We start from the raw sequence: 13883 nt of genomic DNA on the forward strand, positions 1-13883 counted from the left end.
CAAGCAAAAATGGTGTTCCATGAAAAAAACAAAACAAAAACCAACCAGCTAGTTCAGCTTGCAACTCAAACGATTGCATGAGTGCTTCTCCTTACACAACCATCATACTTCAGTTTGCAGCAAAAGTGTTTTATGTGCAGTTTCCATTTTGCCATATAAAATATTTAAAAGGTGTGTACTCAAGAGAGATTGAGTTTTTTTTTAATTTTTAAATTATTTATTTGGTTGGTGCAAGCAGCTTTTCTCTAGTTGCGTTGAGCAGGGGCTACTCTTCATTGCGGTGCGCGGGCTTCTCATTGTGGCGGCTTCTCCTGTTGCAGAGCATGGGCTCTAGGCGCGTGGGCTCAGTAGTTGTGGCTCACAGGCTTAGTTGCTCCACGGCATGTAGGATCTTCCCGGACCAGGGCTCGAACCCATGTCCCCTGCATTGGCAGGCGGATTCTTAACTGCTGAGCTACCAGGAAGGTCCCAGAGATTGAGATTTTAATGAGGTAATCACATTTTTGCTGCTCCATCAAGAACATTCTTAAATGAAACCGCATTTTTTTTTCACCATGAACGTGTGGTGGTGAAAATACTACTACAGTTGCATACCTTTTGCACACCTTTGCTTTTGCACCATCAGTGAGAAAGGTAAATAAAGTCTTAGATTATAATGAGATAATTTTGACTTCAGAGATACTCTGAAAGGTCCTCAGGGATCCGATCCCCACCCCCGCCCCTCCCCAGCCAAGGGTCTGCGGACCATACTTTGAGAACCACCAATCGCAGCCCAGTCATAGAGCTAAGAGTGGGGCAGACTTACCTAAACCGTATGTTGCATCACAGAGGGGGAAGATGGGATGGATGTTGGGGGCAGTGCCTGCTAGAAGAATGACCAAAGTAATGAGCATAAGGAACTAACAAATTACAAAATCATGGGTGCTGTCCCAGATTCACAAATAGCCCCACCATTTTTCTAGTCAGGGTCCAAAGGCTTTTCTGAGACCAGTCACTGACTTGAAGAGATTCTAGTTGAGGCTTTGAGATCCAGTGGCTGATTCTCATCTACCGTTTGGGGATCTCTGTCTTAACCCTGAACAGTAACTAAGCGTGGCAGGGACTCCCCTGGCGGTCCCGTGGTTAAGACTCTGTGCTTCCACTGCATGGGGTGCAGGTTAGATGCCTGGCCAGGGAACTAAGATCCTGCATGCCCTGTGGTGTGGCCAAAAGTAACTAAGGGTGACCCTGCGGGCAGTGGAAAGGATGTTTAGGGCACAGCTTGTCTTGCTGCACAAGTGGGTCAGCTTCTCTCACTACCCTCCAAGCCAGAGTACTGCTGACCCCCGTGCCAGCCATAAAGGGTGTCTGGGCCATGCCTGCCTCAGGGCTGGCTGAAATGCGGAGGTGGATGGATGAGGGTCCTGCCCAGGAGAGGACAGTGGTGGTGATAAGGCCTCATCATGGTTCTGCTAGTGGTGGATTGACTGGAAGGTCAACTGTTCCTGCTCTAAATAAATACTTCCAAACAAGGCCTGGCTTTATGGACAAGCAGTATCTGGGAGAAAAGGGGAAAAGCCAGTGAGGCAAGTAGAGGTAAAGAGTATCTGATAATCAGGCAGGCAGCCGCTGAGGCAAGTAGAGGTAAAGAGTATCTGATAATCAGGCAGGCCTCTGCTGGTCTCCAAGAGAGGAGGGGGAGGTGCTCAGCATTTTCCTTGCAGCTGTCACTGACCCCGGAGACAACAGGGAGCTAGGCTGCTGCTCTGTTGGCCAGCCTTGGCCAATACACTGGATTCAGATCTCCTAGTGACAGCTTTTCCTCCAACATTTTCAAAATGCTCATGTGTCTTCAAATTAAAATAATCCAGAAACATTTTTACTACAAAATCCCTCTGAAAGGTGTGAAGGCAGAGTCCTTCCAACCCTTCATCTCCGAGATTTCCCTTCTGATTTTGTTACCCAGATACCACAATTTTTTTTCCCCCCAGCACCCCTGCCCCCACCCAGGGAAGAACACAGACAGCTCCAAAGAGAGTCTGGAGCTATACAAACCGTGTGCAAGCTGTTGAACAAAAAGAGTGACAGGACTCTCGGTGCACGCAAATATATTTTGCTCCTTGTCTAGGATCTTCTTTTTCAAACGGGAACTGGAACCGGTATCACAGGCACACGACTGCGATGCTCTGTGCTCACCAACCCGAAAGGAAATTATGAGAGCAGATCAACTTCACTGACTTTACTGAAGAGTCAACAAGTCCTACGGCACAGCAATGTACCAGGCGCATTATACACACCTGCCTGTGTTAAAGAAATAACATATCCGTGCTTTCAAGTCCTCTTAATTCCTGAATTTGGGGATTCACTAATATTCACACTTTTAAAAATTGGATGACACTTCCGCTCCAGAATCGAGGGGGACTCCGGAGTTATGGAAATGGGAGCTCCAAGCACAGGTTCTGATCCTGGCTCTGCCACTAAATGCCCTAATGATTTAGGGTGACTCACTTCTGCTCTCTGGGTCTTAATTACCCATCTGTGAAACTAGTGCTCCCTCGATTTTTTCTGATACGTGGAACAACAGAAAGCTGTTCGGCAAATGCCCAGACACACTCAGGCTGCTCTCATTGTGTCGAGGGCTCCAGGAACTCCAAACCAGTATTGCCTGCGGGTCCGTCCTAGAGAATAAAGCACGTGACTACATAAAGCCCCTTGAGTCCTCTGTGCAGTAAAAGCCTATAACCAGCCTATAAACACCTTTTGTTCCTTCGCCATCTAACCGCACGCAGAGATCCAGAGGGCGGTGGGTGCCCGGGACCCTCACCCGGGCCAGCACACAGCCAAGCGCGTTTCCAGCTACGGGCGTCTGGCTAGGGGTGGCCAGTTCCCCTAAGCCCGCAGGGTGGAGGATTGAGCATCGGTGGAGCAGGGCAGCCTCTGGGGCCCTCGCGCGCTCCGATTGGTTCTCGTGTCCTCGTGACTCCAGGCCCCGCCCCACGCCCCTCCTCCGCATCTGAGCTGGGGAGCGGACGGTCCGGGACTGAATGGGCGCTAGCGCGGCGCAGGGGGCGGGCCGGGGCGCCGGGCCCAGGACTGGTGGCAGGCTGGCGCCCGCTCCCTAATATGCGGACGAAGGCGGAGGGCGGCGCGGAGCGGCGTCCCCTACAGCCGCGGACCAAGGCGGCGGTGGCGGCGGCGGCACCTGCCGGTCGAGGTACGTGGCGCAGCCCCCTCCTCTGCGTAGCGGGGCCCGCGGGCAGGGGGCGGCGGCTCAGATCCGTCCCTGCCCCCGCGTGGCTGGGCCCGGAGACTCCGCCCAAACCCCCGCGGGCAGCGCCCAGGGCACGGTTCCCCAAAACGCGCCTAGCGGGGGCGCAGGCTGGGAGTCGTGGCCTCGCGCGGAGTGGACCGGCGGGAGGCGCCGCGGCCCGCGCAAGTGTGGACGCGGTGGAGGCGGAGGGGTGAACGACCGGGACGTGGGGTCCAGGCGCGGTGTCCCTTTCCCCTCAGTCTTTCACATCGACTTGGGGTTTAATTCATTGCTGGAAGCTTCCGAGCCCAGGAGAGCAGAGTTGACTCATTTCCCCGGGACAGAATTGGGGGACCCTATGACTAGCAGCTCCGGAAAGCAGCTCCTTTGCATCCATCGGGAAAGCGTGCGGTGTCTGCAGGTAGAAATTCGCCAGTGATCTTCCCTGCTTCCTCAATGCGGCCAGCCCTGCGGAAGAGACACGTTTTGGTGACCTTTGGTTTCTCCTGAATTGTAAGCAGTGGCATTCATATGAGCCTTTAGTGTGTAAGTAATGCAAGATTTTCGGGGAGCATCTTCGAATAGGAAGAGGCGAGGGGTCCTGCCCAACCCCACATCAGGTGGGTGACCTTGGCGGACACTGATCCCCCTGTAGGACTCCATCTCCTGATCTGTACTGGGAGGTTTGACCTGCTGATGGCCAAGGCCCCTTTCAGGCCCCTGGTTCTGTGGTTCTGACTGCAAAATGTGTTGACCAATGAAGAGGGTCCTGCAGAATCATTAGCTGACTTGAAAGACAAATTTATGTCCTCATGTCTTAATTCATGTTTACGACGTTGCTTAGGTATTGTTCATTAGGTATTAGGTATTGTTCATTTAGGTATTTCATTTAGGTATCATTAGGTTCAATTAGGTATTGTTCATTTAAAAGGGAAAATGGTTTTACCTGCTACCCTTCATCTGGCACCCTCATGTTGCCTGCTCATTAGGCCACGCACCATGCTGGGTGTTGGGATTACAAAGAGAAAGGAGACGCATCTCCTGCCCTCTGGTGTTAAGCGGAGCCCTTCTCTTGGTAATCCTCTTCCACAGAAGAGTTGCGCTATCCTGAACCTGGAAGAGGAATCCTGTCTGTTGAGTGAAGGGGCACAAACTCAAAACTGTCAGGATGGGTTGTGGTTTCACTCACATAATCCTGAAAGCTTGATGGTTTAGAAGAATGTCTTAAATTTCTAGTCGTAGAGCAGGGGATCACCTAAATTCCAGTCAGTGCTGGGACAAGGAGAGACTGATGTGAACTGGCAGAGCCCTGTGACTGGAATGTTGTTAGCCTTTTCATGTGTCTGTCCGTTGTCTGAGTGCCGCTGTTTCTGTAAGATAAAATGAACCTTGGTTACGATTAGTAGCTGTGTCTTCCTCTAGGCGAGAAAAGAAATGGGTGAGGTGGGAAGGCACGAAGGTGTTTGTAGAAGACGGAGAGGGCCAACAGGCAGAAATTCTAAAAATGCACATTATGACTACTTATTTTGAAAATGCTGATAATTTTGGCACAGACTGCCAAATTGTTTCATATTACCACAATAGATTAGTATTGAATTTTTGTAATTTAATTTTTATTGGAGTATAGTTGATGTACAATGTTGTGTTAATTTCTGCTGTACAGCAAAGTGTATCAGTTATACATGTACATATATCCACACGTTTTTAGATTCTTTTCCCATATAGGTCATTACAGATTACTGAGTAGAGTTCACTGTGCTATACAGTAGGTCCCTATTAGTTATCTGGTGTATATACGGTAGCGTGTATATGTCAATCCCAATATGTCAATCCCAATCTCCCAGTTTATCCCTCCCCCCACCCCCTTTAGTAACCATAAGTTTCTTTTCTACATCTGTGACTCTATTTCTGTTTTGTAAATAAGTTCATTGGTACCATTTTTTTAGATTCCACATATAAGTGATATTATATGATATTTGTCTGACTTCACTTAGTATGACAATCTCTAGGTCTATCCATGTTGCTGCAAATGGCATTATTTCGTTCTTTTTTATGGCTGAGTAGTAGTATTGAATTTTAAGACTATATTCAAGACAGGATAAGAACAAACCCTTTGTTCTTTGATGTGTCTCCTTCAGTCCTTCCCTGCTTTCCCTGCTGGTCTGTTTGGCAGGAGTTTATCTAGCAGGTTGGCTCTTGGGAGGTGAATGGGACAGTAAAAAAGGTTCTGGGTCCTCTGTGTGAGTCATCCAGGTGCTGAGGGCGGAAGGGCTAGTCTTGGAAGAGGGTCAAACCTCACTTTCCACACCTTGCTAGTTCCTGAGAAGCGATTTAATCTGAACTGCCTGTGGAGACACTCCCAGAGAGCATGCTCTATGTTTTTGGTCTAGCTGGGAAGCCTTGGCAGAATTAAAGCAACTGGGAGTATACACACATTAATGATGGAACGAACTTCCCTAACTGCTGAGGAAGGAGAAGCAAGGGCTGGATCGGTATGAGGGGTATAAGTTAGCAAAGGCATCCAGAAGTGGGTGAATCAATGGCCTAGTGTGGGAGGGAGCCATGACTGCATGACTGTGGTTGGTGACACGCAGGCTGTCCGGGGAGAGAGACCCAGCTTGAGCACACGTGCAGAGGGGGAGTGAGGAAGAGGGATAGGGGAGCGGGAGAAAAACGAGGTTGGAGGGCTACAAGGACGCTACCAGGCTTTCCTTACCTGGACAGCTTTTTCTTTGTTTTTCTAAGTAGAGCATACATACTAGGAAAGTAGGCATAAGTATACTACTGTTCAACAGATTTTCCAAACTCAGCAAGACATTTTTGTTCCCCCTTTAGAGTGTGGAAGAACATCCAGGATTAAGTTACTGGATGGTTCATCAACGCCTTATACCCATGAATTCTTCCCCTTTTCCAGTTTTAAATATCTGGAATTAATAGTTCAGAATCAGGTGGTATGATTTGATTAATTTAAACAGGGAAAAAGTGATACAAATAACAAATTTGTTTTGATGGAATAGTAGGTTGTGTTTTGAACATGAAGTCTGCCTTTAAGACTAGGTGTCATTTTCATAATTAAAGGCTTATATGTATTGAGTTCATCAACTCCTTTCTGCTTTTCACAAGCGTCTTGTTCTCAGTTCCAATCTAGACTTCAGCAGCAAGAGAGGAGAACAGAGTTGTGGTACTTTTACAGGGCTGCCAGTACTCTCCTCTCTTTGCTTGTCATTTTCTGCAGTCAAGTCCTTAGTCGCCCAGGATTTGGTAGCTGGTTTCCTTGCTTATTCTTCCTCTAGACCAGCTCTGTCCAACGGAAATATAACCCAAGCCATGTATATAATTAAAATTTTTCTAGTAGCTACATTTAAAAAATTAAAAGGAAACCGGTGGATCAAAGTTTCAGTTTCCCAGGAAGATAAAAAAAAAACCTTCTAACTCTTATGCTTATTCTTCTAACCTAATGACACAGCTTCAAACTGTATAAAGTAAAAAGTGACAGAATGACAGAAAAAGTTGACAAACCTGCCGTAATAGTGAGAGATTTTAGCATATCTCTTTCCGTAATTGATAGAACAAGCTTACTAAAAACCAGTAAGGGATTTTTTTTTTCCCAATAAGGGATTGATTCAACAAGCAACACAATTAATAAGCTTGATCAAACTGATTAAATAGAAAACATAGTTCCAGCAAGTGAAGATTATATGTTGACAAAAATCGAACATATACCAGGTCATAAAGTAAGTCCTAACATTTAAAATAATCGGTATCGTATTGACCAAGTTCTCTGAACACAGTGAAACTAAATTATGTATCAATTTAAGAATATAATTTTAAAAATTAAAAATTTTGAATTTGAAAGATAAAGAAGTAATAACAATGAAAATATATAAATCAAAACTTGTAGAATGGGGCTTCCCTGGTGGCGCAGTGGTTGAGAGTCCGCCTGCCGATGCAGGGGACACGGGTTCGTGCCCTGGTCCGGGAGGATCCCACATGCCGCGGAGCGGCTGGGCCCGTGGGCCATGGCCGCTGAGCCTGCGCGTCCGGAGCCTGTGCTCTGCAGCGAGAGAGGCCACAACAGTGAGAGGCCCGCTTACCGCAAAAAAAAAAAAAAAAAAACTTGTAGAATGAATTGTACACGTAAGGCTTGTGGGATGCAACTAAATCAGTATTTAAAGAGAAATACACAGTCTTAATTACTCATATTAGCAAGAAAATAGTCAAAAACTAATGAGCTAGTCAGCTAAATTAGGAAGAAGTTAGGAACACAGCAATTAAAATAAATCCAAGGAGTTAGAAGGAAGGAATTTAAAAAAAAAAGGTGACTTAATTTTAATAATATATTTTAGTTAACCCAATATGTATAATATATTATGAAATCAATATAAAAATTGTTATTGAGCTATTTTACATTCTTCTGGTCAAACTAAGTCTTCAAAGCCTTGTGTGTATCTTATACTTTTATTAGCGCACATCTCAATGTGGTCTGGCCATGTCTGAATTACTCAGCAGCCACACGTGACTATGGTGTCTTCGCCTCCTGTAAATGTTGAGGAGATCTGTGATGATAAACAGGACAGTCAGAGCTAACAGTGGTGGGGTTCAGTTATCTGCCAAGTGAATCGAGGGTCATGGGAATCTAAGAGTGTTTTGTGGTTAGCAGAGGGTGGCTCTTTTTGAAAATCTTATAAGCACCCCCCCCAACAAACCCACATGCTACAAAACATAGGACAGAAACAAAGATAAATGCTCTACTGACTCACTTTGTCCTTACCTGTTTTAGACATGTTACGTATATGTGTGTGTGTGTGTATATATATATATGTATATATGTGTGTGTATATATATATATATATATATATGTTCTTTTAATTTTCACAAAAGCCATATGAGTTTGGTACCATTATTATCCCCATTTTACAGATGAGGATATTGAGGCTCAGGGAGGTTAAGAAACTAAGAAACTCGAGGGGACAGAGCCGGGATCCAGACTCAGGCAGTCTGGCCTGGAGGGCGCAGATGAGGCAAATGCATCCCTGTCTTTGCAGTGTACAGGACATTCCTACCCCACCCCTCAGAAGGGCTCCTAAGAGGATGATCTGAGGTGGCTGAGGCAGCTCTGTTCCCTGGTCCAGGTTCCTGCGTTTCCAGGCACAGCATTGTCACTCTGCTGGGTCTCCACGACAGCCTCCTCACTGGTCCTGCCTCACAAAAGGACTTCCCCATCTCCAGTCCTGCCTCAAGAGAGGTCTCTCCAAACTCCAATTCCAGTTCAAATCCACACCCCAACCCCCAGTTGCTTCTTTTATCTTAGGATAAAATTCCAACCCACCATGGCATGACCTGCTTCCTTTCCCAGCCTCTGGGTACGTTGTTCCCTCTGGGGCTAGACCTTCAGAAACTCCCCTCAGTGCCTACTGTCCCTGCTCAGGCGGCACCTGACTCCCCACCCCCAGCAAGTCCTACCCATTCTTTTCCTGGGGTGGGGGTGAGCCTTTTCTAAGCCCCTCCCAAACACACACATACACACGTCCTCCAAATGTAAAATACCTCCTGACACTGCCCTCATGTCCAATGTAGAGTGAGTTAAAAAGAAAAATGAGGAAAATAATTACATTGGTGTTAGATCTACTTGTCTGATTTTGAAAATGAGATGAGAGCTTTTAGAAGAGGCTGTTTCTGTGTTGCTTCTTACTCTACCCCCAGGCACGTACTCCCTGCCTGTTTAAAAACGGGGTTACGTGAATGACAGTATGCCTGTTTGGGAGCTTGCCCAAGTGCTGGTTTCCCAAATTTTTGGAGCAGAGAGTAAAAGGGACATGTGATTGGGGTGTGAAAGGCAACTGTATGTTTTAACCATGCCTCTTACAGACCTAAATACATGTTGTCAGTTTTAGGAACTCAAACATGCTTAACTTATTCTGGGCTTAAAGCGACCCAAACAAAACTTTCCTTTGTCTCCTGTGTTTGCTCCCTCTCAAGTCTCTCAACTGCCAGGGCCTGTCAGCCTCCAGGTTGTTCCCTGTCGCTGTCCCTCCAGTTCCTTTTCTGGGGTCATTACCACTTTCTGGTAATGGATTTGGGGTTTTACATGACTAGTATGGTTCTTATGTTCCAGTAGAACAAAGAGGGTTATTGAATACAGCCAGCCCTCCGTACCAACCAACCGTGGCTCAGAAATACTCAAAACGGAAACTTTCTTGAAAGTTCCGAAAAACAACGCTTGAGTTTGCCGCATAGTGTCAACTACATACATAGCATTTACATTGTATTAGGTATTATAAGTAATCTAGAGATGATTTAAAGTATACGGGAGGGGGGCTTCCCCAGTGGCGCAGTGGTTGAGAGTCCGCCTGCTGATGCAGGGGACACGGGTTCGTGCCCCGGTCCGGGAAGATCCCGCATGCTGCGGAGCGGCTGGGCCCGTGAGCCGTGGCCGCTGAGCCTGCACGTCCGGAGCCTGTGCTCCGCAACAGGAGAGGCCACAACAGTGAGAGGCCCGCGTACCGCAAAAAAAAAGAAAAATAAATAAAGTATACGGGAGGATGTGCATAGGTTATATGCAAATACTGCACCGTTTAACATAAGGGACTTGAGCATCCATGGATATGGTATCCAAGGGGGGGTCCGGGAACCAATTTCCTCTGGATACTGAGGGACCACTGTACCGGATTAGTGCATCAACTGCCTATCGAATCCTCCACCTTCCCTTCCCCATTGACCAGCCAGCTGCTCCCTGAGGACTATTGCTAAGGTCCTGTTTGGGGATGTCTCTTCATAATCCCAAACCTTAAGAAGCCATATCCTCACCCTTTCTTTCTGGGGTGGGGTCTTGGTTATTTTAGAATTTGCACACTCACTTTTCCATCATCTACCTGGTGTTTCCCTTTATGCTGCTGTTTGGGGGAAGGTCGCCATTTTGGAGCTTGTTTCTGTTGGGTCCCGGAGTTGCTTTTGTTAACTGTTCATTCTACTGACTTTCACTTTCTCCTGTTAAGTATTCTTTATTCAGCCTGACTCCTTGTATTTCCTTTAGATTAAGAGGGAAATCTCCCGTTAAAAAGGCAGCTTCTAGATTTGGCTTTATTTATAGCACTCATGAGGTTGCCACAGACGTGCTCTGCTGTAGCATATTCTGCTCGTCTAATTTGCTGTCACGTGGAGGCCCACCGCCAGAGAGCTGTTACGTAAGGTGTTTTGTTAGAGCTTGGTGGGGCCCAAGGAGGACAGGCAGTTCTCTGGGCAGTTTCCTCAGTTTATCCCAGTGTCCTGTCTTATTCCCTCTGGCCTCCTCCTCTTTGATGGGTGCCCACACCTCCGCCGGGAAATCATCTCAGCAGATGGTGGAATGGTGGCAGCTGGTGGAGCCTTCTTGCATACTTTGCTATTCTTTTTCTTTTTTTTCTCCCGTTAGCGGCCTGAATTTGTTATGCAGGCCGGATCTCGGCTGGCTGGGTGCGACAAGAACAGCCCCTGCCAGCTCAGTCACCAAGTTCCGTGGCCTCTTCTTCCTCCACCACTCTTGTCGGCCCCCATCTCGCCGTCCCTGCTCTGGCTCAGCTGCCCCATCACCCCTGGCTGCGGTGGTCACAGCAGCCCCTTGACCACTCCGTCCCGTCGCCTCCTACATCCCAGTGTGAGCTCTCCGCCCCCCTGCTTAAGAACCACTTAAGGCCGCTTCCTCCTCTGGGGCCAGTTGGGAGGGCCTGGTTCCTTCTTTGTCACATCTTCTGCCACTTTCCCCCAGGTCCCCTGTGACCTGGCCTGAGCAGCCCTCTCTGGGCATCTTGACATGTCCTTCCTTCCATCCAGAGTGCCTGCTCTCTCTTCTTTCTGTCTCTGAGGTCTTGCCTATCCCTCAAAGATCCGTTTACACATCATGTCCTCAGGGAGGCCTCCTTGATTTCATCTGATGGAGCTAGTGGTCCCTTGGCCCGGGGCTCTCCAGGTTCCTCTGTTATTTGGCATTTTGAGTAGTTAACTATTTTTTGCTTTCCCTAGCTGGGTTTTTCATTTCAAGAGAAAGGCTGTGTCTTAGTTTTCTTTATATTCCCAGTGCTTGGTGTATGCTTATTAAATGTCTGTTTAAAGGATTATTAGGTGAACAAAGGAAATTATACAGCAGTACAGACCAGCCCTCCCCAGCTGGGGCTCTACAAGAGAATTAAGCCCTAATGCGCTAAGGTCACCATTGTATACTATGAATGAACTTCTCTCCTGTGCTTCTGGAGTGATTCTAGTTATATACCATCCTTGGGAGAATTAAGAAAATAGACACTCAGGGACTTCCCTGGCAGTCTAGTGGTTAAGACTTCACACCTTCCAGGGCAGTGGGTGAGGGTTTGATCCCTGGTCAGGGAGCTAGGATCCCACATGTCTCGCAGCTGGAAAACCAAAACGTAAAACAGAAGTAATATTGTAACAAAGTCAATGAAGACTTTAAAAATGGTCCACGTCAAAAAAAAAAAAATCTTGAAAGAAAATAGACACTCAAATCCTTTTCTGTAGGGCTTAATCTCCAGTGGACCCAGCCTGAAGAGGGCTAGTATAGGTAATATGATCCCAAACCTGATAAAATATACATACGCCAAGAGGAAAGGCAGATGGAATATAGACCAGAATGTTAGCAGTGGATATCACTGCACTGTAGTGTAACGACCGGTGTGTGATTTCAAAATGTTCTCTCTGAAGTTTCTAACTTTGCGATAACAGAGTTGTTGTTGTTGTTGTTTTTAACGTTTCTTGAATAATCCAACTCGGAGTTCCTAAACCTGATTGTGCTTTAATATAAGGCAAGGGAGAGTTGGAGTTTTGTTTTTGAATATAGCTCCCTGTGCCATGCCACAGCGGACCAGAAATCACCGAGCTGACCCCTCAGCATTGCCCCTGGAGAACCAGGCCTCCACAGGAGGATGGGTAGCTGTCAGCCCTCTGAACCTGGGTGTTGCCACTGGACACTTGTAAATGAACGGCTGTGTCCAGCAGGTATGACTCAACGTAAGAGAAAATAGCACAGTCATAGGCACTCATGGTATACTCTCCAAAGCAAATCTAGAGGTGTTTTTTTCTTAATAGCAAAGAGTGAACACACCTTGTGGTTATTTGAATTAAGTCTGGTAGAGGCGTCTCAATGCTACTTCTTGCTCATCAGCTACTGCTTCAACCAGCCCTGGATTTTTTTCCTGAACTTTGACCTTGCTTGACCTCACACAGAATTGTATCCTTATCCTGGGTGCTGAAACCAGTAGATTGGATGAGTAACAGGGTAATTACTTAGTCTCTAAGTATCTCCCATCAAGTTACTTATTAATTACAAAGGGAAAAGAGTAACTTGACAGTAGTTAAACTTGCCTTACACAGCTTTTTTTTTTTTTTTTTTTTTGCGGTACGCGGGCCTCTCACTGTTGTGGCTCTGCCGTTGCGGAGCACAGACTCCGGACGCACAGGCTCAGCAGCCATGGCTCACGGGCCCAGCCGTTCCGCGGCATGTGGGATCTTCCCGGACCGGGGCACGAACCCATGTCCCCTGCATCGGCAGGCGGACTCTCAACCTCTGCACCACCAGGGAAGCCCTACAGCAATATCCTTGTCTCACAACCTCTGCAGGTGCCCCTTCAGCCAATCTGTCACACAACTGCCAGTAACTAAAACCTAGAGCTGATGCTTTGACGTCCTTGCTCAAAGCCTTTTAATGTTTCCCTGCTGTTTAGAGAATATACCCCAACACATCACCATGGTAGACAAGGCCTTCCAGAAGCTCATTCCTGTAGACAGCTGTTCTTCCATCACTTCCTGTCAATACTCAATGCCTGAGAACCACGGGACTGAGCTGTCATTGGTTTCCATTCTTCTGTTCTCAGCACCTTTTTACCAAGCATGTCCCCCTCCCCTCCCACTCTCTTCATCTGGCTACCTCCAATGTGTCGTTTAAGATTCAGCTCAAGTGTCCCATCATCCTCGTCACCCGAGGATGGGGCTAGACCCCCTCCTTTACTCTCCCATTGTTCTCTTGGATGGCTTCATCACTGCTTTCATCACACAGCTGTATAACCAACTGCTTTGTGTGTGTCTCCTCTACTGGAAGGCAGGGGCCGTATCTTCTTCATCCTTGTATTCCAAATGCGGGGTACGTAGTAGGTGCTCAAGAAACGTTCCTTCCGTAACCAAATAAAAAATTTGCGTTGGCACGGTAGATCTGTACTGGACCAGTTGGCATGCAATGTTGCAGCATACAAAATGAGTTCACTTATTTCCCTTCATTTTATCATTGCAAGGACAGGGGATGAGCAGGCCATACAATGCCCATTATAGATGAGAAATTGAGGCTCGGGGAACCTAAGTGGTATATCTGGTGTCAGACGTCTTTTACATGGTAAAGCTCTCTCTCTCTCTCTCAGACCTGGATCTTCTGACTTGTGGTCCAAGTCTTTCTCTCTGACAGATTTCAGTCGTGATTTTTGCTGGTTGGCTAAGTGTTGGGGGTGAACTTCACGGAGAGCAGGTGTTTTGTTCATTTTGTCCACTGTTCTTCAAATGCCTAGAACCCATGGTAGGTACTGAATACACATTTGTTGAATTAATTAATTCATGAGTTAGTGAATGCCAGCCTGAAGTCAAGTTTTGTTGGTTGCAGTGGGGAAGCCAAGCATTTGAGAAT

At 47.0% G+C, this 13883-nt stretch overlaps 1 protein-coding gene and 1 long non-coding RNA gene across 3 annotated transcripts in view; one reads left to right on the forward strand and one right to left on the reverse strand.

Moving 5' to 3' along the window:
- Nucleotides 1-268: 268 nt before the first annotated feature.
- LOC132531972 (uncharacterized) lies at nt 269-2212 on the reverse strand. The gene is made up of 3 exons (XR_009544253.1): nt 2035-2212; nt 806-865; nt 269-449 (listed from the first exon to the last, which is right to left on the reverse strand). It is a non-coding gene; the product is annotated as an uncharacterized LOC132531972 (long non-coding RNA).
- Nucleotides 2213-3000: 788 nt separating this feature from the next.
- ST3GAL5 (ST3 beta-galactoside alpha-2,3-sialyltransferase 5) overlaps nt 3001-13883 on the forward strand; it is a 49487-nt gene continuing 38604 nt past the window's right edge. The window contains exons 1-2 of one of the 2 annotated variants that reach the window (XM_060168717.1): nt 3121-3193; nt 3529-3742. Coding sequence is in view for 1 of the 2 variants with exons in the window: in XM_060168716.1 (XP_060024699.1) it covers nt 3103-3193 (91 nt within the window). In the remaining variant the exon portion in view is untranslated. Of the gene's footprint in view, nt 3194-3528; nt 3743-13883 lie in introns of both variants that reach the window. The other variant, XM_060168716.1, reaches the window with a different exon arrangement.

This window comes from Lagenorhynchus albirostris, chromosome 13 (genome assembly GCF_949774975.1).
Source record: "Lagenorhynchus albirostris chromosome 13, mLagAlb1.1, whole genome shotgun sequence".
In the NCBI taxonomy this organism is placed as follows: domain Eukaryota; kingdom Metazoa; phylum Chordata; class Mammalia; order Artiodactyla; family Delphinidae; genus Lagenorhynchus; species Lagenorhynchus albirostris.